This window comes from Triturus cristatus, chromosome 1_2 (genome assembly GCF_964204655.1).
Source record: "Triturus cristatus chromosome 1_2, aTriCri1.1, whole genome shotgun sequence".
Classification (NCBI taxonomy): domain Eukaryota; kingdom Metazoa; phylum Chordata; class Amphibia; order Caudata; family Salamandridae; genus Triturus; species Triturus cristatus.
Genome location: NC_140580.1, coordinates 785,589,756 through 785,615,304, shown reverse-complemented (window position 1 = coordinate 785,615,304; position 25,549 = coordinate 785,589,756). Strand labels below are relative to the sequence as shown.

At 43.1% G+C, this 25,549-nt stretch overlaps 1 protein-coding gene across 2 annotated transcripts in view; it reads right to left on the bottom strand.

The window, feature by feature from the left end:
* The window catches only part of CCDC6 (coiled-coil domain containing 6), a 402,320-nt gene that overhangs the window by 244,329 nt on the left and 132,442 nt on the right, over positions 1-25,549 (bottom strand). For both annotated transcript variants that reach the window (XM_085608834.1, XM_085608835.1), the window contains exons 4-5: positions 7,500-7,603; positions 660-820 (exon numbers count right to left, since the gene is read on the bottom strand). In XM_085608834.1, the coding sequence (XP_085464960.1) occupies positions 660-820; positions 7,500-7,603 (265 nt within the window). The remainder of the gene's footprint in view (positions 1-659; positions 821-7,499; positions 7,604-25,549) is intronic.

The window sequence follows — 25,549 nt, the reverse complement described above, 5'->3', positions numbered from 1 at the left end:
TTAATTGTCAAGCAACGACTAAGGGGTTAAATATTTACAAAGAGAATAGGGACCACAAAGGTTGAAGGGAGAAACAGAAAAAAAATGTATGCGCTGCCATCTTATCGGCAGCAGCAGGGCATAACCAATCAAAACCGTATAATACAAATGCTCCTTGGGCGAGACAAATGCAAGAATAGAGATGAAAGCCATGAAAATCAGGAGCAAGCAACTGACGAAGCTATTAAGGGGCAGGCGCAAAAAGTCTTTGCCAACAGACAACAAAATCCGTGTTTAGTTGAGACCTAAAAACAACTCAAACAGTTGTGCACAGGCACACAAAGCGTTGTGGCAGGACAGCACCTTGTGCTGCAAGCCAGAACATGGAGAGGAAGAAAACTGACCTATAACTTATTGTGCTGTGGACTGAATGGGAAATATCAGCTTAACCAGGGCTTTGTATGACACTCCCATTAAAGAGTTAAACCAATTAAGAATTATTATATGGTTACGTGTTATCAGAGGAAGCAATCAAATAAAAGAAAACAACAAAGGATTGACATGCAAACTACTATTCGCACAGCTATTAACATAGTTCATTAATCATGCAAATGATAAAAATGCACAAAAACTTTCTACATTCATGGCACTTAACACAGAATAGTAAATATTTAGCTTACGCTGTAATTGAGCTGCTCGGAGTTGCTTCTTTAGTCGCTCCACTTCATTTTTTAAAAATCGGATATGTCGCATCATATTTTCTGGTGAATCAATCTCCATTGAAATCTCTCTCGGGGATGGTGGAGCAGACACTGGTTGGTCCAATTTCTCCTGTAGAATTCTGTAAGGAAGTTTTGGAGACTAAACTGTCTATTATCAAAGCAATTAACTAAAGTCAGAATCAAAACCTTAAAAATACATGAACAATTAGCACATACTGATTTTCACACAAAAAAATTCACAGAGGTCATGAAATACAAAGGCTTCAATTGCTTTTACCTCAACACACAATCTTTTCAATAATAAAGGTTCAATAAGCAAGTTGATTTTCTTCCCTTGCCTTATTTGTGCTTACCAATAATGGTAGTATCCCAGACCATTGGTCGGACATGGCTGACCTATCGCAAAATAACGGTGCGATTTAATATCACTGAAAATGTTCAGACTTCAAAGTAGTACAATTTTTTCTGATCTCTGAATGCCTTAAACTGTCCAAAAGCTTTCTGTGACTAGGTGCACTGAAGTGCTTGAAGTAGTATTTTCTTTGATGCAGTAGGGGACTGAAATATTCTGCTTCATGAATTTTTGGTCACATGACGGCAAACGGTTCTCATTGGTGGATGTAAGAATGTGTTATTTTCATGAACAACTGGTTCCTGGGCCTTATTGGCCTAACCTATAAAGTACCAATCACCATTGCTACGAGGTTGAAAAATCAACAATGGTAAAAAGACCAAAAGTCCTGCAAGAGTACGATACTTCTCTAAAACAGAGGTTTGGACAAATCATTTAAGGAAATTATTCATAAACAGGAGTGAGGGGTGAAGGCTTTCTTCAGACAGCAAAGAGAAGGGAACGGGGACAAAAGTGTAGGAGCAGAAACACAATTAACAAGCATTAAAAATGCAATAGGTCTCGTCTATTAAGTTAAAGCCATTTGCTTTGCTATACAATACCATTAGCAAAGCACATGGCTTTAACTTAATCAAAGGCGAGACCTATTGCATTTTCAATGCTAGTTTGTTAAACTCACGAAGGATGATCTGGTTGAATCCTGAAAACAGTCAATGTGTATGTGCCAAAATGTTTTATAAATATTGACGTCTTAGGGAGCATTTCTGAAACAGGAAGAGATATCAGGACATATCAAGAAGTGTATTCTGAGGTACATTACAAAAGTGAAAAGTAATTGGTTGCATGCTCTTGTTGGTTAAATTTAAAATGGAATAAATAAGATCTAACCGTAACAGTTATTCATTCCATCTGCATTGCCTCCTTCCATCATTTACTTTCTAGTTCCAAATGTCCCCCGGGTAGGGTTGTGTGAAATTCAGGCAATTTCCCATTGGGTAACTACTTGAAAGTTTGGGAAAATTATGTGGAGTTACGCAAAATTATGTGAAGAGCAAAACTGGCAGCGCTATTTTATAGCACAAAGGATGGGATGTGCTAATAAATATCTAAATTGCACGATGTGAAAACCAGCCACTTGCATTTGGTTCGTTTGTAGTGTTCCTGTGCTCTTGCAATAGGATTGTCACCTGTTTGACATACAAGTGTAATTTCAGGCATTTCACATCAAAAGCGTAACATGAAACGCTGGAAATTACGCGAGATGACCCAAACGTAATGAAAATTTCCCTGGGCCTAAACTAGTACCCTCACAGCGTTTCCCGCTTTTTCTTACATCAGCCACGCGATGATCTCTCTGTAGTGCTAAGTAATTGCTCTACATTGGTTGCTAATGTTCCATTTTGTATTTACACTATTGCCTGTATATTGTAGTCACTGCTAAAATGCAAGCTTATTTTTCTGTTTGCATGCTAGCATTATATACCAATGACACTTCGAACATACAAAAAAAAGAGTAACACATGCATTTCTTAAATCTTATCTCATTTATATATGAGGTGCTGTAGGCATCACCTAGGTCAATATGCATGGGTGATGACAGGGCTTTAAGTGGGATGAAAAAACTGTGGGGTCTCAAAGGAGCGTGGTCGAAGTAATTAAGGCGTGGCTTAAAAACACCCAATCTAAAAATCTGTGCTTAGCATAGTGTGCCACGCTCTGGTATTTTGTTCTTTCTACAGTTGCATCCAGATATATAATACAGCAAGTAACATTACACCTACAACAAGCCAGGACAATTGAGTTTGCCAATTGTTAGCTTCACAAGATGAATAAGAAACAACTATGGCTTTGTTGTATGTATAATATTGAAAATGCTTCCATTTTGAAATGATGACTGTGAAAGAACTAAAACAATTCTCTTTGAAGTTACCTCAAAGGCAGCGAGCAATGGTACTGCCGCAGAGTTAAGATTTATCTGTTCATCGAGGGTGAGGGCAAAAATGGAGAGCCCGATAGGGATCCGCCTCGACACCTGCAAGACCCGGCCCACTTAAAGCCCTGGATGATGCCTTGATGCATCGTAAACCACCTCACTGTTTAAATGTGCGATTCCAAGCTTGGCACTCATTCACGTTGTGAATATACAGGTGCCTGTAAGCGTTGCCAAACGTTTGCATTGCTGATTTTAAAATTACATGTGCATCACAACTCTCCATCAGTGGCGGTTAGAACCCCCCGAACACTCATAGGAGCCTTAACAAGAACGGCGTTAAAATTATCGCCACTTTAGCGGCAGGAAACTGCCGCTAAAAGCGGTGATAATGGGCTTGATAATATGCCCTTGTGAATTCCCATAGAAGCCCAGGTTCACTCCAGAACCTGGGCTGCTATGGGAATTCACAAGGGCGTATTAACAAGCCCATTATCGCCACTTAAGCGGCAGTTTCCTGCCGCTAAAGCGGCGATAATTTTAACGGCGTTCTTGATAATATGCCCCTATGAGTATTCATAAAAATGATGGCGGTGTTGTAAAATGCCCGGTTCTTAAAATGCACCTCCCCTTCTCTCCTGTGGTTCAGTCCACGTGACAACAGACATGAGCGGAAGTAATCTTTGCATGCTTATTGTGCGCTCGCGGCAGTCACTAAGTGCTGTGTGAGGACAGGAGAGGGCCTGGTATGCATCATTAAACCATGGATCCCTGAGTGAGGGTGGCTAATTATCCACTGAGGGCGAGTGCTGAGACAGCATGTTGGAGCACCGAGACCACCGCTCAAGTTGAACAAAAAAACCTTTGTAGAGGACTTGATCCCTTCTACTGGAGCCATTTACATCAGACAGCGAGCATGTCTGAAGCCGCGTGCAGCAACCATCATGGCGTCAGTGTCCTGTGTCCTACAGGGCGCCACTGTTGTCCTTCAGCAACCTGCATCTCTTAAAGAGACATTTTCCAAATCCTATTCAACGCTACGAGCTTAAGTTTTGAAAACCTGTGTATTTTGGGGGATTTTGTATTTATTTTATAAAGCATAACTTTGAAAATAAAAAGTACTAAATGTTCTTACCCTTCAGCTAGAATTAATAAAAATTAAGTAGTTCACTTGCATGTCAGTGTTGTCCATGTTCTATTTATTAAGCACAACAGTCAAACATCACTTTTCTTTTATCATATTATACGACTGATCAGCAGGTGTGCTGGGTCTGTCAGAATGATACTGCTCAGTTGAACCGCAGGTTCTAGCTGAGCTAGGATGGAATGTCATGCCTCTCAGAGCAGAACCTCGTGCTTTAGAACTGGGTTCCCACGTTTACCCATAAGAACCTTATAACGAGTTGCCACGAATTAAAAGGTAGAAATATCGAGCTTGAGATACTGATCCCTGCTGGTGTCTCTGCCTCCAATACCAGCATCAAAAGTTGATGCTCCTGGAATAGGGATAACCAAGAAGATACAGGTTCCAGGTCAACAAAAGCAGGTTTTCTCAGATCTGGGGACCTTTAACTCTCACATTTACCCCCTGACATTAGCAGGTGGTAAATGTGAGCAGAAGAACACAACAGGTTGCTGCGCAAGGGCTGTGGGACGGGAAGTTTGTCAGCGACCAGGCTTAGGACCTGTTATTTCCCCATTGCTGTTGGAGGGAACTGGGTGGAGGCCCTACTGCACTTGTGCCCTCTCTCAGCCTCATAGCCCTGGCGGTTTTAACTGATGCGTTTCTGCACCCAGTAGGATCGGTACGGTATTCCATACCCACCTACTCCTAACTGAGGTCTTACTCGATGCTTTAAATAGAAATAAGGAAGTACTCTCCCATTAAATGTATTGCAACAGTGCTGATAAGTGCAGGTACCCTCCCTTTCAAATTAAAGAGGTTCAGGTACTCCATACCGGACTGTACCTTTTCAATTAAAGCACTGGTTTTACTTCCTTCGGCGTATTTGGAACCCAGCAGAGCTCTTACCATGGCAAATTCCATGTGTTCCTGATGTAAGGGATCACGCAAGTGTATGGAATCCTCCAGTCTAATACACAATTGTGACCCTTGTTTTGTAACAGGTTGCATTCTATTCCATTGAACATGCCTTATCATTTTGTTAAGAGGAAAGATTATGGTTGTTTTTGCTGTTCTGGGTTTTACAACCATAGCCATCGCCAATCAAGTAATGAAAGGAATCCACTTCCGCTCTTTGATCTTCTCCCATTGCCCTTCTCACCATCAGGTAGGAGGATGTTGAGGGGCTAATGTTTAGTCAATTAGTCCTCCTCGTGCCAACGTGGTGTATGAACGCTTTATAAATAGCAACTCAATGTCAAACCATCCTAGGGAGTGGTCAAACGGCGTATGAGGTCACTGGGCATTTTACTAAATAGACGCGCATGTACGTACCATTGGTTGTGTTTGAGACGAAGGGTGGGGGGGCTTTACCACCTGTCCTGGCTGTACGCTGAGGTACGGCGTGATTTATGTGCTGCGTGTGTTCTCCAGCCTGTGACTGGACAGACAGACATTCCACACTCACCGTGCACACAAAATAGTTTAAGCAAATGAGGTGTGAAGGTAAATTAAAACTGCTCACAGTGCTGCCCGTGAGCCAGGAGCAGATTGCCAAGGAACACTAAGAGCCATTTTGTCGAGCTCGAATGGAACATTTCCCGCTGACAAGGTTAAGCCCTACTGTCTGGAGCAGCCGAATGATGGAAGATGTGGCCAACTAAAGAAAACACACAGATGGACAGATTTTAAGACTGTGTACTTCCAGCTGGCTGAACGTTTGAAAGTTTAGCACCGAATTACTTCAAAATGGTGTCGGGTTGGGAAATTTCCAGCTACAAATTAGCTCTGTTTTTGGGATGAACTATTAGAAAGCTGCTTATTGATTTTTTAACCCTTTTATGCATCCCTTTCATATTTGAGGCATGTCAGTGAAAAGCGCTGCAATGTTCTAAACAATAGGTGCTTAACAAATATTCTGGCTATAACTCCCTGTGCCCAAGTCCCTCAAAGTAGTTAGTAGCTCTGGGGCTGTAAAAAACAAGCGCTCGCCATTGCCTTGTACTCACCGTGACCCCGTGCGCCTCCGTGCTTGCTTCACAGCTGTCGTGAAGACTTTTCTGCTTGTTAAATAAACAAGCAGATAAGAAAAGTCTTCACAACAGCCGTGAATCAGGCGAGCCAGTCCGGCAAAAAGCCAAAGGGAGGCAACGAAAAACCGTTCTTTCCAATGGGAAGCCAGCGTTTACCATAAACGCTGACGCTACCCAATGGAAATGAGGGGCGGGGCTCGAGTCCCCTTCTCCAAACTTACATGTTCACTATAGCTCTCGCAGGCGAGGAGCGCATGCGTGCTCCAACGCCAGCCGAGATCTAAAAATACAGCACCAAAGCAAACACTTGGAGGGGAAGGAGACCTCAACATACCTAGAGAGATGAATATATAAGGACATATTAAAGGATTTGTAATATAGGTTGTAAACACATGTTTGCATGGCCACAGAAGCTAGAATTTGCAGATTAAATTTTTTTTAACTAAAAGTCTAAAACACTGCACCGACTTTCACTGAAAAACCAGAGGGATCTTAAGACGGCAACCAGAATTTAATAAGAGCAATTTTCGAAATTTACACTAGATTGCAATAACTGGCCGTACACATATTCTGCTGATTTCCAAATAAAAATTGTGAGTGAATTTAGAAATATTCACACCTGGGCACAAGTCTGGATGTTAAATAACTTCAGACAATTATTTCCTCCTGTGATCCATCGCAACCACCCTAACACATTTTATTAAATCACAAACAGTCCAAATCTTTCCAGCAGAGTACTCGAGGCGTTCCTTTTGAGGGAGTACCAGCAAAACTAGTGTGCTCACTAATAGCAGTTCAGTTTCAGAGAAAACGGACTATCCACGACTACAAATAAAAACGCGAACACCAGTAGTAATATTGGCAGAAAGTGGGCGCCTATATAAGTAGCAGTCTTTCTTATTGTTACACAGGTGTGCTGCATAGAAACATGTATGAAATATGGGTTAACGTGACCGGGATGGGATACTTTGGTAAAAGTCAGATGAAGGCCACATATTAGCTAGTAATTAATTGCACTTAAGGTCATTCCACTTGAAACTGTTGGGGAAATGAAGTGCTCATATATTAGTTTGTGCTATGTTGCTCGCTGACAAAACCTTTCAGAGTGGATCAAAAACAGGCCCTGAACACTCATAGCATATTACTGTAAATTCAGAAGTTAGTTGTAATTTTTTCTGAACGCCTCTTCCAAGGACTTACCTTTCAGTCAACTGCTAACGCTGTATGTTCAACATAAAAATAAAATAAATCCACCAAATGAGTTTTACTATTTTCACATTTTACATAAGAATATTTATCAAATTCACTTTACACAATTAGGAGTCACTCCTAGAGAAAAAAAGAATTTATAAACCCTAACCTTTTTTCTGCTTCTAGTTTATCCATTCTCTTCCAAAGGCGATTCACAAGGGCTTCCTGCTCCTGTTCTAATGTGTTCTCAAGGTCAATCTTCTCACGTCTTAGCTAAAATAAAGGAAACAGTTCACTGCAATTGCAGACAGACAAAAGCACATACCAGGCAAAGTACTGATTTCATGAATTTTACCACCCTTTAAATCAGTGTTCAAAGACAGTATATCCTTCAGAGAGTGGCAACGACTGTTTAAAAGAAAGTCTGCATTAACAAACAAAAAAAAAAAAAATCAAATGCTGGGGACGTATCACTTTATGATGTTTGGCTTCCACTGGAACCCCTATACATAATCCCAAAGTGGAAACACTCTTGATCATTGCTACGAGTTAAGACTAGTGAAGACTAGTAAAAAATGAGTGGAGTACTTCTTCGAGTCAGAAAAGTGAGAATTTTTTTTTTTTTAAACTTAGTATGTTTAGGAGGATATGCCACCTCCTTTGGGCCTCAAGAGAATTTGGCAGCAGGAGTGGGATGGCAGATGAATGAGCAGTGTCTCCACTATCTCCCCACACCGATCATATACTAGTGACCGTGTAATCTGGTTGACGTACCTGCATCCCCAACCACTGACTACACAGCCAGCTGCTGACCTAGCATCCCCAACCACTGACTACACAGCCAGCTGCTGACCTATTCATAAAGACCTAAGAGTGTTATACTCATTAATTCCTATTTAACTCTGTGGGTAGATTCTAAAGAGACCGATCACAGACCTACACAGCGCATGGAATTCCTGTCCTAACTGGACACTGCCCCAATGGCAGGCAGAGTAGCTCAGTCAACAGAATTTATGTGGGGTAGTGCGCATAGCTGGCCATCACCTAGCATCCAAAGGTTACAGTTGCTCAGTAGCAAACAGATCCGTTATGCTAATAAGATAACTAACATCCAAAGATGGAGCATCTCGTCAACAGTGGACCGATGTGGCGTTTTTCTCTACCTGAGGCAACAGGAGGAAATAAGATGATGACATTATTAAAATGGGATTACGACAACATTTGGAAGAAAGAAGGGATGAATGTCAGAACCACCATGTCTGAGTGGTACAAATTACTTACAGCATTTGTGTGCTTAGCTATTACCACTGCTCCAAACACAAATTCCCCGAGAGGAGCTTGAAGACACATGATGCCAACAAGTAAAAAATGTATGTAACAGTTGGATGAAATCCTATTTTAGTCCCAAAAGACAATAGGGTGTTTAATTTGCATTAAACGTCTTTTGAAAGCTCGACTGCTGGAGAATTAGATACTCTCAATGCCAGTTCAGAAAGGCAGCAAAACACACTATATAGTTGTGCAGGTGTCCCTCTGCAATATAGTTTCAACAAGAGGATGTATAAAGTCACTGCATGTGCGGGTTGTTGCCTTCTTGCGACACAAACCATGGGCTTTAGCACAATTAATTGCTTATATAATTAACTCAGTCAAAGAAATTCTTGGAAGATGCCATATCGTCACTTTTCTGCAGAGGCGTGCAAAAGCCATCTTCCTAGGAACCATGCACGCAAGTTGTGTAATAGTAGGGAGGAGTCTGCTTTTTTCCATAACCAGGAAATCTCTACTTTTGAGGCTGTGGGTGAGGTCCTGTAGAAACAGAGGACAGGTCTAATAAATAATTTGGTCAAGCCAAATACCAAGAATGCGTGGTTTGTTTCTGATCTGCAGGCAAACTAAGATTAGAGACAATATGATGGTCCTTCCATTAGGTTTGCTGTCCTGCAAAATTAAAGAGGAACTTCCAAAATTGTTGAGTTTGAATTAAAAAAAAAATGGAGTTAAAAAACGTATGAAGCAAACCTAGTATACCCATTGTTATTCACATTTCAGAGGTTCACCCATAAGTGCGGCAAATTTGGCAACAAGGTGCATCGAAGAATCTACTTTTTTGGGTTGCGCAATAGTTTTAAAGGAGTAGGGAGAGCATAGGTCCTTAGTTCGAGAAGTGGAGAGTAGGCGGGCGGAGTATGTGACTACAGCATCATTGCAATATAATAAATCTGTGATTTGGCTTAAGGAGCAGACTCCTGCCCAACACATTGACTCCTTATGTTTTGCTAGCAGAACTTTTAGAGTGGAATTAGATCTTACATTAGCTAAGATATAGCCACTATAGCACATAGCCTATAAGCACCATCAATGGAGAAGGTCTATGACTTGGTGCATTTTTCCTGTTGCCTTAAATAACTAACAAGTAAGCTCTCACTCCAAAGAACTCCCAGGGCAGGTAAATGTAACCAGCTTTCTTTCATCTACAACTGAGACATTCAGCAGATTTTGCTAACCCATACATATATAATCTGGGGAGTGTGTAGTAGAATATTTGTAAGAATTTAAAGTTTAATAGTCTAGGTTAACTATTTAGCGAGACCAGTCTAAATTTGCACAGCAAAATGGTCACTATTTTTCTGGCCTGATCATTCCAACATAAAACTCCCACCTGTGTCTTGCTCATCAAATAAAGAGTGGTTCTGTGATCACTACGGATTTATAGCTTTGTGTAGTAAGGTAAGCAGAGTCCGGGGTCCCTAGCACCAACAATAAGGACACAGCTTTCCACCAGCCTTTGAAACGTTTCTTAAGTTTATAGTACGCAAAAGTATTGAGTGCCTTTTCTGATATTACATCACCCCTAAACTGTTATAAGTTTACAAACTCCCCATCTGAAAATAAATCTCCTATATACTTTATGCCCAGACTAGATAGCTGCCTTGGAGCCTTGGGTTCCAATGTTGCTGGTAGGCAGGGATGGTTTTGAATATGCTACTTACCAGTATGCATCTGTTCTTGGCATGTAGGGCTGCTGACATTCATATCTGTGCATAGATCGCCGCCTAGTATTGGGTCCGGATGTTTGCACGTTGTTGTCCTGGAAGAGTCTTCGAAGTATCCTGAGATAGGTGACTCCTCCCCTGGACCACAGTGCACATGGGCATCCTCTCCATCCTTAGATTGTTTTTCGCCATTGTGGCAGTGATGGAGTAGATACAGAAAGTGATGACCATGCTATACAGTAATTCTGAGAGCTGCAGCTCCTACAGGCGCCGGGGAGGAGGGTGGGCGATATGAATGTCAGCAGCCCTACATGCCAAGAACAGATGCATACTGGTAAGTAGCATATTCAGTTCGAGGCATGTGGGCTGCTGAATTCATATCTGTGCATAGAATATATAGCAGTACCTCCTATTAGCGGCGGCCACCAGTGCCAGCTGCAGCGGTCTGAAAAAGAGTTTTGAGAACAGCCTGTCCTACAGCTGCCTGCTGTTTTGAGTGTACATCTACACAGTAGTGTTTGGTAAATGTATGTATAGTGGACCATGTGGCTGCTCTACATATTTCCTTTAAAGGAATGTTTCCCAGGAAAGCCATGGACGCCCCTAACTTACGTGTTGAGTGGGCTCGTGGGGGAATCGTTAATGTGCGTTTAGCCTTTTGATAGCAAATTTGAATACATTTAACGATCCGTCTGGCTATACCTGCTTTGGAGATGGCGTTGCCTTTGTGTTGTGGAGAAAAGGCAACGAAAAGTTGTTTTGTTTTCCTAAAGTCTTTAGTTCTGTCTATATAGTACATGAGGGCCCTTTTCACATCTAGTGTATGGAGCATTCTTTCAGCGACATTTTGTGGATTCTGAAAGAAAACAGATAGTTCAATAGTTTGATTTATGTGGAACTGCGATATTACTTTAGGCATGAATTTGGGGTTGGTACGCAGTACGACCCTGTTTGCGTGAAACAGTATGAATGGCTCTTGAATGGTTAGTGCCTGGAGCTCACTAACTCTTCTTAAGGAAGTGATTGCTACTAGGAAAGCTACTTTTCAGGTGAGGAATTGAATCTCACATGAGTGGATAGGTTCGAAGGGTGGACCCATCAGTCTGGTGAGGACCAAGTTGAGGTTCCACACTGGTGCTGGCGGGTGTCTCGGGGGAATTACTCGTTTAAGTCCCTCCAAGAAAGCTTTGATGGCAGGCACTCTGAATAAAGAGAGGTGCTGCCTGTTCTGGAGATAGGCTGCTATTGCGGTTAAATGGATGCGTATTGAGGTGTATGCCAGATTGCATCGGTATAGGTGTAAGAGGTAACAGATTATGTTTTGAACGGATGCGTCTAGCGGGTTGATGTCATTGTGGGTGCAGTAAATGACAAACCTCTTCCATTTGGCTGCATAGCAAGCTCTGGTAGTGGGTCTCCTGGCCTCCTTGATCTCCTCCATACAGTCAGGTGGCAGGTTTAGGTAGCCAAACTCTAGGACTTCAGGAGCCAGATTGCCAGGTTCAGCTGTTGCGGATCTGGGTGCTGAATTTCGCCATGGCTCTGCGTTAGAAGTGCAGGTTTTATCCGCAGCCTTTGATGCGGCACCACGGAAAGTTCCAGAAAGGTGGTGTACCATGGCTGGCACGCCCATGTTGGAGCAACTAGGATAAGCGTCAGTGAGTGCTGTCGCAGTTTGCGTGCCACCAGTGGTATCAATGGCGCTGGGGGAAAAGCGTACGCAAATCTGCTGGACCAGTTCATCCATATCGCATTGCCCTGTGATTGTGGATGTGGGAACCTGGCGGCAAAGCTTTGGCATTTTGCGTTTGTTTGTGGCGAATAGGTCTATCTCTGGGTGACCCCACTGTTGGAAGTACAGTTGGAGTACCGATGGGTGTAGCTCCCACTCGTGCATCTGGTGGCTGTGTCTGCTGAGCAGATCCGCCATCTGGTTGTCCTTGCCCGGGAGGTGTTCCGCCATGAGGAATATGTTCCTCTGAATGGCCCACTTCCACATGCTCTGAGCCAGATGAGACAACTGTGGAGAGTGTGTTCCTCCCTGCTTCTGTATGTAGTACATGGCAGTCATGTTGTCCGTCCGGATCAACACGACTTTGTTGCACAAGTGTACTTTGAATGCCTTCATTGCCAGGAAGATTGACATCAGTTCCAGAAGGTTGATGTGCATTTTCTTTTGTTGTGTTGTCCATAGTCCCTGCACTGTGTAATTGAGTACATGAGCTCCCCATCCCTGGAGAGACGCGTCCGCCGTCAGTATTATTTGTGGAACAGGCTCTTGGAACGGTCGGCCCTTGCAAAGGTTTTGTGGATTCCACCAATGCAGAGAGTTGTATGCCCGACCGCTCACCAACACTAGGTCTTTTAATTGCCCGTGAGCCTGATTCCATTGACGTGCTAAGCACTCCTGAAGCGGGCGCATATGTAGTCTTGCGTGCTGGACTATGAAAATGCAGGAGGCCATCATGCCCATCAACTGCATGAACACTCTTGCAGGAAGGGAGTGTTGTGCTTTGAACTTGGAGATCAGCAGTTGCATGCTGTTGATCCTCACTAAATTTGGCTGAGCTGTGGCTGCCAGAGTGTCTATTGTCGCGCCCAGGTACTGTTGCACGTGTGCGGGTAGTAGATGTGATTTTGGGTAATTTAGTGAGAATCCCAGACTGTGAAGAAGGTGAATGGTGAGGGACATGTGGCTGGCACATTGCTGGGCTGACTTTGCCTGAACAAGCCAGTCGTCCAGGTAAGGGTAGACGTGAATGTGTCGTTGCCGTAGATGTGCAGCCACTGTAGCTAGGCACTTGGTAAAGACCCTGGGTGCTGTTGTCACGCCGAAGGGGAGGACTTTGAATTGATAGTGCTGTCCCTGAATAGTGAACCTGAGATATTTCCTGTGTGATGGGTGGATGGGTATGTGGAAGTACGCATCTTTGAGGTCTAGAGTGGCTAGGAAGTCTCCCTGGCTGAGCAGTGGGAGAACCTGCTGTAGGGTGAGCATATGAAAATGCTCCGACAGAATGTAGTGGTTGAGGGGTCTGAGGTCTAGTATAGGTCTGAGCGACCCGTCCTTTTTTGGGATTAGGAATTACAGGGAGTACACCCTTGTCCCCTGCTGGTTGACGGGTACGACCTCTATTGCACCTTTTTGCAGCAAACTTAGCACTTCCTGCTGCAATAATGTTAAGTGCTCTGCGGACATAGGACGGTGCTTTGGCGGTATTGTGGGTGGAGTGGAGGTTAATTCGAGACAGTAACCGTGCTGGATAATATCCCTGACCCACCTGTCCGTGGTGATGGCTTTCCACGTGGACAGGAACCGCTGGAGTCTCCCCCCGACAGGTGTTACGTGGTCGGGGGGAAGGGAGAGGGCGTCACTGTTTGTTCTTGGGTGAGGACCTGGTGTTGCCGTAACCGCGTCCTCTGCCCTTAGTGCTGGAGCCACGATATCCACCTCTGTTGTTTTTAATCGTAGGTACTCTGTGTGCCCCCTTTATTGTATGTCTGCTGTGATCCCTGTCCTCTAGCTGCTCCCCTATTCCCGGGGCGACGAAAGGAGCCACTACGAAATGTTTGCGTTTGCAGAGCCCCCATTGACTTTGCAGTGTCAGTGTCCTTTTTTATCTTTTCCAAGGTGGTGTCAACTTCTGGTCCGAATAAGTAGTCGGGGTTGACAGGCTGATTTAGGATGTTGTTTTGAATCTCAGGTTTGAATCCGGAGATTCTTAACCAAGCGTGTCGGCGTAACATGACGCTGGTGTTTATCGCCCTCGCAGCTGTGTCGGCAGCATCTAGTGCGCACTTAATGGATGCGTTTGTAAGAAGTTGCCCCTCTCTGATGAGGAGCTCCGCTGCCTCTTTGTATTCGTCTGGCACATGTTGGAGTAGTGACTCTAGCGTGTCGTAGTGGGAACGATCGTAGCGAGCCAGGAGGGCCTGTGTATTGGCAATGCGCCAGATGTTTGCTGCTTGAGCTGCAATCCTCTTGCCTGAGGTTTCCAGCACTTTGGACTCCTTGTCTGGGGGAGGAGCATCACCAGTTGTTTGCGAGTGCGCTCGTTTGCGAGCGTTAGCAACCACCATGGAGTCCAGAGGTAACTGACCTCTAATGTACATAGGGTCCCCGGGCGCAGGTTTGTATTTTTTTTCAATCCTGGGGTTCAGCACCCGTGCCCTGGTTGTTTCCTTGAAAATGTCCTTTGCTGGCTTGAGAACACCTTTTAACATGGGCAGAGTCTTGACAGTCCTCTCAGAGGAGGCGAAAGTGTCCACCAAGAAGTCGTCCTCAACTGTGTCAGAGTGGAGTTGCACTCCATGATTGGCTGCAGCACGTTCTATGAGGGCATTGAAGGCAGCAGTGTCCTCTGTGGGAGATGTTTTTGCGCCGTAAAGCTGCGTGTCCTGGGTATCTGTTGCGGCACCGGGGTCTGCAGGGTCATCCCAAGCTTGATCTGGGTCCTGCTGCTCCTCAGGATCTATATCCCTAGGGTAGGTGGTATCATCACCCATGTAATCCTCAATTGCGTCCGTGTCGGAGGGCGTCGGAGAAAAGGACTGGGGATCCGGATAGGAGGTATGCAGGCGTTCATATAGAACCGGTTCCGACTCTGATGGCAGTTTCTGCTTCAGAGGGATTCTGTAAGAGTCCAAGGCCTGCTCTGGCGTGACCTTCCGTTTTCGGAGCATGAGTCTGCCGGTGTCGGCGAATTGGGACGGTGAAGGCTCAGTAGGAGAGTGTCCAGTAGATGGGGACCTTGTCTGGTGGACACGTGTTCGGATCTCAAACATCTTCGGCGCCGTAAACTGAAAGTGATGTTGGTTGGTGCCGAAGGTGCCTTCGGAGCCTATTTCGGGTCGAGGCCCGACGTGGATTGGAGGGCTGCCCGTTCCCTAATGCGTTGCAATGCTGCCGCAACTTGTCGCACCGAGAACGCCGAAGGTTCTTTGGTGCCGAGTGGTTCCGTCGAGGTAGGCGTGGACTGCTTCGGAGCCACCGGGTCATCGATTCGAGGAGAGGTAGTAGCGGTCGACGGAGTCGATGACTTGACCCGTGTCGCTGCCTTCGAAGTGGACTCCGATGGAGCGGCCATCTTAACTTTGGTGGTCGGGGCCGATGGCGTCGGTGCCGAGTGCCGAGGCGCTTTTGTGGTACCGATGGCCTTCCTTTTCGGGTCGGATGTCCGCAGCAGCGAGTTCGGCGCCGAAATCCCTTTTAGCGCGTTCGGAGCCGACGGTTTGGGCTGGCGTCGAAGGAGTGGAGGTCTTAGAGGGCTTCGAGCCGACCACTGCTAGTTTCACTTTCGGTTTCTGTGGAACCGGTGCAACGATTGGTTTCGGTTTCGTTGAAGGGAAACCAGTCTTTTTCGGTAATAATGGCTCTTGCTGGATGTTCGAGGCCGGGCCCGAAGGCGGGGCTGAAGAACTGCGGGATTGGTCTCGGGTAAGGCCCGGAGGCGATCCCTCGACCGGAGCCGTAGAATGACACACTTTGATAGCCTCCGTTTCGACGGGTAGGCCCTGGTCTTCACCAGAGCCATCTTCTTCGGCCCCAAAGGCCTCATCGTAGTCTCCTACCTCATCGTCTGCTTCTTCCATGTGAAAAAGCGCTTCATTGGCGTCTTCCGATCGGGAATCGTGTTCGGAAGCGGGGCTGGAGTTTATGTCTTCCACGCTTTCAACATCCTCGTCCTCGGTGCTGAAGATGTTGGCCGGGGCCGGTGCCGATTGCTGCGCTTCTAGTCTCGCTGCTCGTCGATTCCGGAGAGTCTTCTTGGATCGGAATCGGGCACAGGCCATACATTTCGATTCGTCGTGATCCGGCGAGAGGCATTTGTTGCACACCGGGTGGACGTCGATATGTGGATATTTGGCGTGGCATACAGGACACCGTTTGAATGGGGTCCTCGATTCCATCGTCGATTTAAGGTCGATGGCTGGATTAAACTGATCCGAAAAACCTGAAGAAGTTTGCTAAACTAAGCAAGAAAGCGGTCGATACCGAGCGGGAACAGTACCGACGAAAACTAAAGGCCTTTTGGCCTTAAACTAAATATTCCTAACTTGAGCTAAGATAAGCACATCCGAACCCAATGGCGGAAAAAACAATCTGAGGATGCCCATGCGCACTGTGGTCCAGGGGAGGAGTCACCTATCTCAGGATACTTCGAAGACTCTTCCAGGACAACAACGTGCAAACATCCGGACCCAACAATAGGCGGCGATCTATGCACAGATATGAATTCAGCAGCCCACATGCCTCGAACACTATGTTTGCGGTGGTCCACTTTGGGTTTGAGTCAATACTAAGAGTTTTGCTAAAATGTGGGTGCTCTAATATCTATGTATGATTTGTAGATATCGGTTAGACTATCAGTGCCCGGTGAAAGCCACTCAGCACAATTTTGATTGAGTTTTTATATGTTCCTCTGTTATTGGTTGCATGCAGAGTGCTCTCAGCCATACTACTGTGAGTCTATCTAAATATTCTGTTGTCTGATTCTGTGTATGGTGTACACAAGCTATTTAGTTGTTCATAGTATTCCCTGAATCGGTTTAATATGCTTAAGGCGCTCCTGCAGGAAGTGTTCATCTGAGAAGTCACTGCTTGTAATATTTGCCAGGCATTTAGGTAATAACGTAGTGTTCTGCCACAACGTTCACCATCACCGAATATCCTCACTGCTACCTATTTCCCTAAGGATTTAACTTCCCCGCCTACTAGGTCTTTAAACTTTACCAGTTTTTAGTGCATAGCTTGTAATGGAAAAAAAAAAAAAAGTCTGTAAACAATATTGCCGGCGCCTCCAACACCAAACATTAGCATGCATTTGATTCTTTCTTCAAAAAAGAAGTTTTATCAGAGATTATACAAACACTACAATATTCCTAAAGGATGGACTCGTATAATTATGATTCGCTTTATTCTTACTACTTTGCACTAAAATTCTTAGAATTCCAACAACTTGTAATGCCTCTGTGCTTCAATTGTTTGAAGCATGTATATGTTCTGGTGTGCACATTTCAGCATCAATCTTACTTAGATTGCAGAGAACTGATAGGGGGAATCCAACTGATTAACAATGCATATTCCATGTATGTAGTCCTTAAAGGTCTCCCAAGGTTTTCTGAGTTCTGTAACTGAACAATCGTTGATACTAAAGTATTCTGATATTTTGTTACAGATTTTCACCCTAAAAGCCAAATCGAGCAGAGCCTCCAATTGGAAATGCTACTTGAAAGCGGAGCTTTACATCAGTAGGTCTAGCATCAGTATCTTTGGTGAATGGTCCGACTGGGAACTTGCCAAGTGCTTGCAGTCCTGTACTCAGGGTGGTCTGTCGTTAGAGATCCATAAATATAGGAGCAGACCACGTGAAGTGAAGAGTAGTACTTATAAATTCGGAGGGAAATAGGTATTGCTACCTCCAATTATCTATCTGGCTGTCATCATTCATAACAGTATGGTATTTATAGTTCCTGAATGCTATTTACTAATGTTCCTTTAGCACAACCCTAAAACCTCCCACCCATACTGATAAACCAAACGGACAGTGGTGCACACTGGGTTTGGGGGTGACAGGTCGTAAGGCTGGGGCAAAGTGGGCAGTTGCCCAGGGCCCTCACCTTCAGAGGGGCACCTGTGAAAGTTAACTATCTCAGATCTATTTTTCCATCTCAACTTTTAACATATTTAGAATTGTTTGACATCAGTCTGCTTGAATTAAATGAAAGCGGATAATAAAATACAAAGTTGTTCCGAACTGGGGCCCACCAGAGCAGGTCTTGCGCAGGCCCCAAAATCCTTAAGAGGACAATGGAGTGGTGCACACCACCCATTTGCCTCGGCATCGCTCCAATTTTTTGTCCAACTTTGTAATCTTTCCTTCCAAAGGCTAGGTCATCCTCAATATACAGAATGTGCCTTTCAACCCGTCTATCAATGAAGTTTGCTTATCTAAGCAGTCTGAGATGCGGGCCACTTAGACTATAGGGTGTTAATTTTCCCTTTGATTGTCTTCAGGATGGGTTTTGTTTCTTGCAATACGTTAATATCCTGGTCCACTAATTGCCTAGGTTTGAGGTGCATCATTTTCATCCTTGTTCTCGTTTTTATAAATGTAATCGAGAGGCAAGAGAAACTGTTGATGCTGGCTTCCAAAGTCTTTCATTATGAGAACTGTATCTAAAACATTTCAAACAATGTGTGCACAGCAATGGGAGAGGGTAGATGCTCTACACCCTCCAACACCAGGAATTACCCCAGTTCAGAACTACTCAGATGTTGAGCAAAATCCAATTCTTATTCATTGACTATTTTATGCAAACATACAGCCAACACGCATTTCGTCATGGCGTATATATGAAACAGTCCATTTCATCAGGCTTCAAACAAAAGTCGGAACATGAGCTATGTTAGCCTGTCTTTTTCTCCAATACTATTCCAGTGCTTGACAGCCACAATGTTAATAGTATATACTGTGACAAGATCTAAAGTCGGTAACATCATGCTGCCTACCCAAAGAACTTCATTCACCATATTTAAAACATTTTGTGTCCTTGAGATATAATTCTAGATTACCGACAAACAAATGAAGTGTTCACATATTCTGAAAGTCTCTCAAGTGGGTACCAATCCTAGAAATTATTGGACAACAGAGGGCAGGCCGAGTTCTTATGGATATTAGGTAGCATCTCTTCGATATGGAAATCAATGTATATTAACTTTTCAGTAACAAAATATATCGCTAATTAGACATCCCTCCCATCAACCTTCAAATTGCTGACTGATTATACATCCTATAATTATAGGGTTACCATCCAATTTACAATAACATTCTGAATCAGACAGTAGGGCTAAAACCTCATTGGCAGGCAAGGTCAATTGTTCCACTTGTAGACATTTGTCTGATTCTCTTACATTCTTAGAAAGACAGTTCAAGATAACTGTCACAGACAATGTGCAGTTCTTGCAAGGTGCAAACTGACATACTGGTGGAACAGTCTGAAGGAACTCACCAAAGTTTTGCATGGATGACATCTTGACCATTCACCACTGTGACAAATAGTCCACAACAGTATTTTTCAATGAGGACACATTTTCGAATTGAAATTATACAGGTGAAAAAAAAATTGAGCTCTTGTAGGAGTGTGCTTTACCTGTCTAGTTGCAGCATCTCCAACAAATAATGCGTTTTTTTGAAAGATCATGCCTTGATAAATGTTTGAGAAATTCACCCCCTTTATTGTTAGTACCTCCATCTCTCTATGCGCTTGCAAAAGTAGTTTTTTGTAACCTGTTTTGTAGCGGCTGGTTGGACAAAACTTACTGTGGAAGTTAAAGCATGGAATTTTCTATTTAGTGATCAAGTCAAACAGCTTCTCTCTGTCACTACAAATCATTCCTGCTTCAGTTCTGCGTATAGTTTCGGTCCATGTTCCACGACATCTAGTCGATGTGTCTTAATATAGTTATCCACATATCGTTTTGTCACAAAGTTGTGTAGTCTCACAGGCTCAGCCATTTTAAAGGGGTTTCTTTGCTGCTGCATGAAATGAAGGCTGTCAACAGGTTTATTAAAATGTTCCCATATCTTTACCACAAGTTTGTGGTGAGGAGTTTCACAATGGAACTTGTTGTGGTCAATTGTGCACGGCTGTGGTTAGAAATGGTGTTAAAAAATCTGTGCCGTGCTCCAGGGTATCACTCCCTGCCAGAGAGTGTAAGTGAATCAAACAATAGGTAACGACGCCACCCCTGTGGGGTGTCTCCCCGGGCACTGGACTGGAGTGACAAAATTTATAGTAGTTGTCAATAAGTAATTTGCTCAATGCCGAAATGCATTGGAACACTGATTGAGACAACTTTGTGAAACTAACATGTTGCATTTTGGGAAATGAAGTTTTCCAATGGAATAATGAAAAATCAAGCGCAAAAATAAAAAAACTCAACCGCATAATTGAGCAAATTACTTATTGACAACTACTATAAATTTCGTCAGTCCAGTCCAGTGCCCGGGGAGACACCCCACAGGGGGGGGGGGGGGGGTCGTTACCTATTGTTTGAGTTTCACAATGGTCCATTAATTTTTAATTTGTCATCTCTCTGAAAACATTGAAAACAGAAAGGACTACATGGTAAACTAGCTGCCATTGAGCAACATATTCATTCTTGCGTGTATGAGCAACAAATCCCTCTGAGTTTTTCTGTGATCTCTAGATAGTCTGTCCCGGTTTCATGTTTGGAGCCACAGCATTAAACCTTCATTCTGTCTTTCACCACAAAATGTCTTTGGAATGAATTTTCTGTACAAGGATGGTTTTGCCACCTCTAGCTTCTTCACTCTTTCCAAATCCCAGGACCCATATCTCAGGTAGATTATGCAATCAAATTCGGGCACAGTAATTAATGACTACACGCTTCACATGCAGCTCCCAATCACCTTTCCGATCAGCATGTATCAAGTTTTTCACTAGAGCCATAATGTGTAAAACAGTTCCACAGTACTTGCAAAGTTCAGATTTTTCTTCACATTCATTGACAAACTTTACGAACTTAGTTTTCAGGTTTTCTGATTTCGAACCGAGTGTTTTCAACTTATCCTGGGTTAGCATTAGGTCTTTTGAATGAAGTGCACCCTGTGCCATATTCACTTCTGAGATAAGATATGCAAAACGAAATATGTCATTCTTGTTCTAGAAAGCATTCCAACGTAATGCTTCTATAGCCTCAGATATGAATCTTACAACAAACAATGAGTTCTACTTAATACTGACTGGACAGTTTTCTTTCCAAAGACTTCAGCCTCAATACGTGCATCATCTATGCCACATCCACCGAGAACTTCTTTCACGCTGCAAAGCAACTTGTCATGATGTAAAAACGCCGATCATTGGATAAATATCATCAAATTCTACTGGACTGCTCATAAAAATGTCAGCTACAATACGGAAAACACCTTCATCGCAGAAAATTAGCAAGAGAGTGTCTTCAAGCTGAGCATGCACATTCTTGCGTCGTTTGTAACTGGATAAGGTATTACTGGTAAAAACTCAACCTTCTTCAGTGGAATGGTATTCTGGTAGATCAGAGCATGAATTCCAGCGCATAGAGGAAAAGGCTTTCCTTCATCCTTCAGTCCGCAACGAATAAGCGATACGATAAACAGTTAAATCAGCTTTGCGGACCGCAGCATAAGGTAGAAGATCAACCATACCCTCAGCCGCTTTGAAACTTTCTTGTAAACTGGAACGTGTTGACAGCTTGCAGTGATTTTGCACATGTTGGCAAGGCAGTTGGGTTAGAAGTTTGCTGCTTCGTTTGTATATGTCTGCACCGCACAGCTTGTTTTCCATATGCTACTTCATTTGTACAGTCTTGAAAAAGCAACATGGCAGTATTATGTGTGCTGATTTTACAGACAAAGCTGTATTAAAAATCTAAATTATCAGGAGCAACAATTGTAAACCCTGTCCTGGTAAATAAACCTCGAAGTGGTGTGCTATCATATTCACAAGATTTTACGGCATGAGCTGCTAACAAGTTCCTCTTCCGTACTATGTCATAACTTGTTGATACATCAATCCTATTTATTGAAGTGATTAGCGCTCCACTTTTGTACTAGTTATAGATTGCGTGGGCAGTCATCCTGTGTAGCGGAGTTCTCTTTTTGCTATGATGTAAATCATAAACCATGATTTGGAAAAGACAGTACATTTGCACAGCATAAGCCTGTTGGCTCATGGGATTGTCTTCCACTTCTTCGCTTATATCTTTAAAGCCATCATCAATGTTGTCAGTTTCTGTTCCCAACTCAATAACTTTAGTTTGTAACTGTTTTTTGCATTGCTATTAAACTATCATGTAAAAAAATCTAAGACAGCATAAGACATTCTGGTTGACCCACGGATAATTAGGTGTTTTGCAATTCTTGTTGACTCCCATGATTTGCAGAGCTCTAAGGCATAACAAAATGTGTCATTAAGTCCAAAATCTAAATCTTTTGGTATGTTTCTTAAAATGGTTCCTGCTGATTTTACTGCATCCTATGAACTTATTTTGGCAGCAAGAACTTTAGGAGTCAAATCGGCTGAGAACACCATAAGTGGGTCATTGTTTTGGTTAAACTTCTAAAAACTAATTCGGTCACTGTGCATTCTCATCAGAAACATTAATTTCCCTATTATGGATTAATACAGTTTAATTTATGTTGACCACTATTTCTCTGATCTCACGGAGTGTGAACCCACAGGCAGCACTCAAGAGTGATGTCAAAACTTAATTTACCTTTTTTCAAAGAGTGCAAACTTAACTGAAGGCTTGTGGTTACATTTCTGCTGTGAGCTCATTGTTCATTCATATTTTCAAATGTATGTACGCATGCAGTTCAGATAGTAATACAAATCTGCTACAAATACATTCACTCTGCACTTTAGATCAGCTACTCGGCTGAAAACTTTATCTTGGAAGAAGCTAGCTGCAAATAAAAACAGGTTTGCCCTTTTTGACTCACACTCTCTATACTTTGTTCTTTCACCAACACCTTTGGCCCTTGTTCAGGCTACTCCACAGGGAACACATTGGTGATCCTATGCTTCCTGATCAGTTGTTGGAGGAGTATGAGAGGTAGCCACTGATCTTCTAAGTGGATGGACATTGGGTTTGGTTGCAGTCTTTCTCAGAAGACTGATTCTTTTTGTGATTCACTGGTTTCTGCTATTTCCATTGTATACAACTTGTAGCACTTGTTACAATGAAAATATTTGATCCTCTCCACCCATCAGTTCTCAATCATTTGTGAAGTTCAGCTCACCGTATTTCTGTAGCATCTCACTCTCTTCTGTCGAGCTGCAGTTCATGTTAGCTTTTCTTTCCGATTAGTTTGGCATATGGCACGTTTTTTCTTTATTGAAGGAGTTCTAAGATTTATCAGTTAGCAACACTGTCAGGAGGTAAAGATCCTATGCTACCAACTGCTTTGCTCATGTTTACAAATTTGAATCCATGGAAAACCTGAAACAAAAATATTAAAAAATATGACCAATATGACGACTAAAACACAAATTGGAGCCGCCATTTTGGAAAATGGTAGAAGGGTTGCTCTGAGGAGTTATTTTCTGCCTCTGTAAGACTACTGGACACCGAAAACCTATGTTTTGACACTAAAATGAAGTATATAGGTCTCATGGTTCCAGAAATATCACATCACTGCAACACATCACCATTTCTAAAAATATCATCCAGAAAAAATTTGGCTCGGATTAGCAACGTCTACCCAAGCTAAATTACTCCTCTAAGGATACAAAACAAATAAAAAAATGAACATTTCTGGACAATGTTTTTTTTTTTTACAAAGGTATATCAAAGGGCCAGGACTACATTGGACAAACCAGAGTAAAGTCAAGAACGCTGGGTAAAAGCAACAGTATTTGTTTCCATTACTTGAGGAATCAAGTGGAGAGAAATGAGAGGGGTGAGCATAAGAAAGGGGAGGGAGACTAAGTATAAGGTGGCTCAAATAGAACAAGCATTGGAAATGCAATAGGTCTCGCCTTTGTCCAAGTTAAAGCAATTGGTTTTGTAAATGGAGTCGTTTTTTAGTTTTGTATTTATTAGTGTACGTTTTTGATTTATATATGCATACAAGTGTTTATATATTTTTCTATGCACATATATGTATGCATTTATATTTGGAAATATATATGCATATATATAAATATGCACTAATATATACACACAAAAACACATATGTATGTGCACATATATGTATGCATATATATATTTGCATATATATTGTATATTTATGTATTCATATATATTTGCATATATGTGTAAATATTTATGTATGCATACATATGCATTGCTATAGATTTGTAAATATATATGCATATATATATTTGCATACATATGCGGATATGTGCATTTATATATAGTTCTATCTCTCCCTTCCCTATGTTTAAGGTGCAGGTGCACCGAAACGCGTCAGGGAAATGTCACCGGGGGGGTGTTTGTTTTCCGTTTATCAATAAAGGCTCAGTGGAACCGATCCTCGGTGGAGTTGCGTTCTTAAAGCTTGGGGGCTTTTTGTTTGGATATATAGTTATATGTACACATTCACTTTTTTAGAGACTGCTAGTTTCAATTTGCTCTTCCATGAAATAGTGGCAATCCCCGTCTTTTTTTTTCAAAAACACATACAACATGGATTATTCCACTGCAAAACATTTGATAAAAAGTCAGCAGGAGTTTCCCCTGGGTTCCTGTTAAGCGCCACAGACGGTGTCAACATAGTATCTATCCTTAAATAAAAGGACTAATCTATCCTGCCCAGTTGCTTCTGTTTGCACAATTTCTCAGTATCTCCCGATCTCCAAACTGCACAATCTTAAACGCCTTCATGTGAATTTAAAAAAAAAATGTGCCAACGCAAATCAAACATAGCTTTCCAGTAAAGAGCACGAAGTGTAGTTTTGTTTCTCTCTTGACAAACCTTGTACTGCAATCGCGTCATTTCAAAGAAGTAATAAAAAGAAGCTTGAGAAAACTATTCATACCCAACACTGGTGAACTAGAAATCTTTGCAACACTCTGAAATAATAGCCTAGGACACGCAAGAAGTGATGAGTTAGATGGAATGGACCGAACTACTAATCCGAGTTTGAGTGTGGAGATGAGGGACCAGTGATTAAAGGTGGGCGAGGCATTTGGGTGAACTGACCTTTGACCCCAGAAGAGGCTCCGTCCGTGGTGGCTGGCACACGCCCGGTCGCCCACAGTCATTAGCTTACACACAGCAGTTCCCTAATTTCACTCCTCTGTAGTTTAGTTAGGTGTCAATCAAGGTCTCGGTGTGATTTGGGCTGCCCCCGCGTCCTTAAAAAGGGTCCCATCTGTTTGCACAGTGGGCATGGAGCGAATAGGTCGACTTGAACCCCCTCCAGTCTCCGAACAGCTTACAGGACTTGCGTGGACTTGTGTTTTAAACCGTTTTGATGTTATTATCGAAGGGACCATCAGGGGGCAGCTGTGACCAGACATTAGAGCCAGCTTCAGAAAGCGAGGAAGAAAATCTGCGAAAAGGGGCAGAGAAATACTGACGCCAGGGGAACAAACAGCAGCGCATTATGGAGCAGGTAAACACCAGACTTCACAGGAGAGAAGGCACGAGCCACACGAAAAGCGCACATTTCAAAGTAGTCCGCAGAGCAACGGCACACAAGAGGAAAGGCG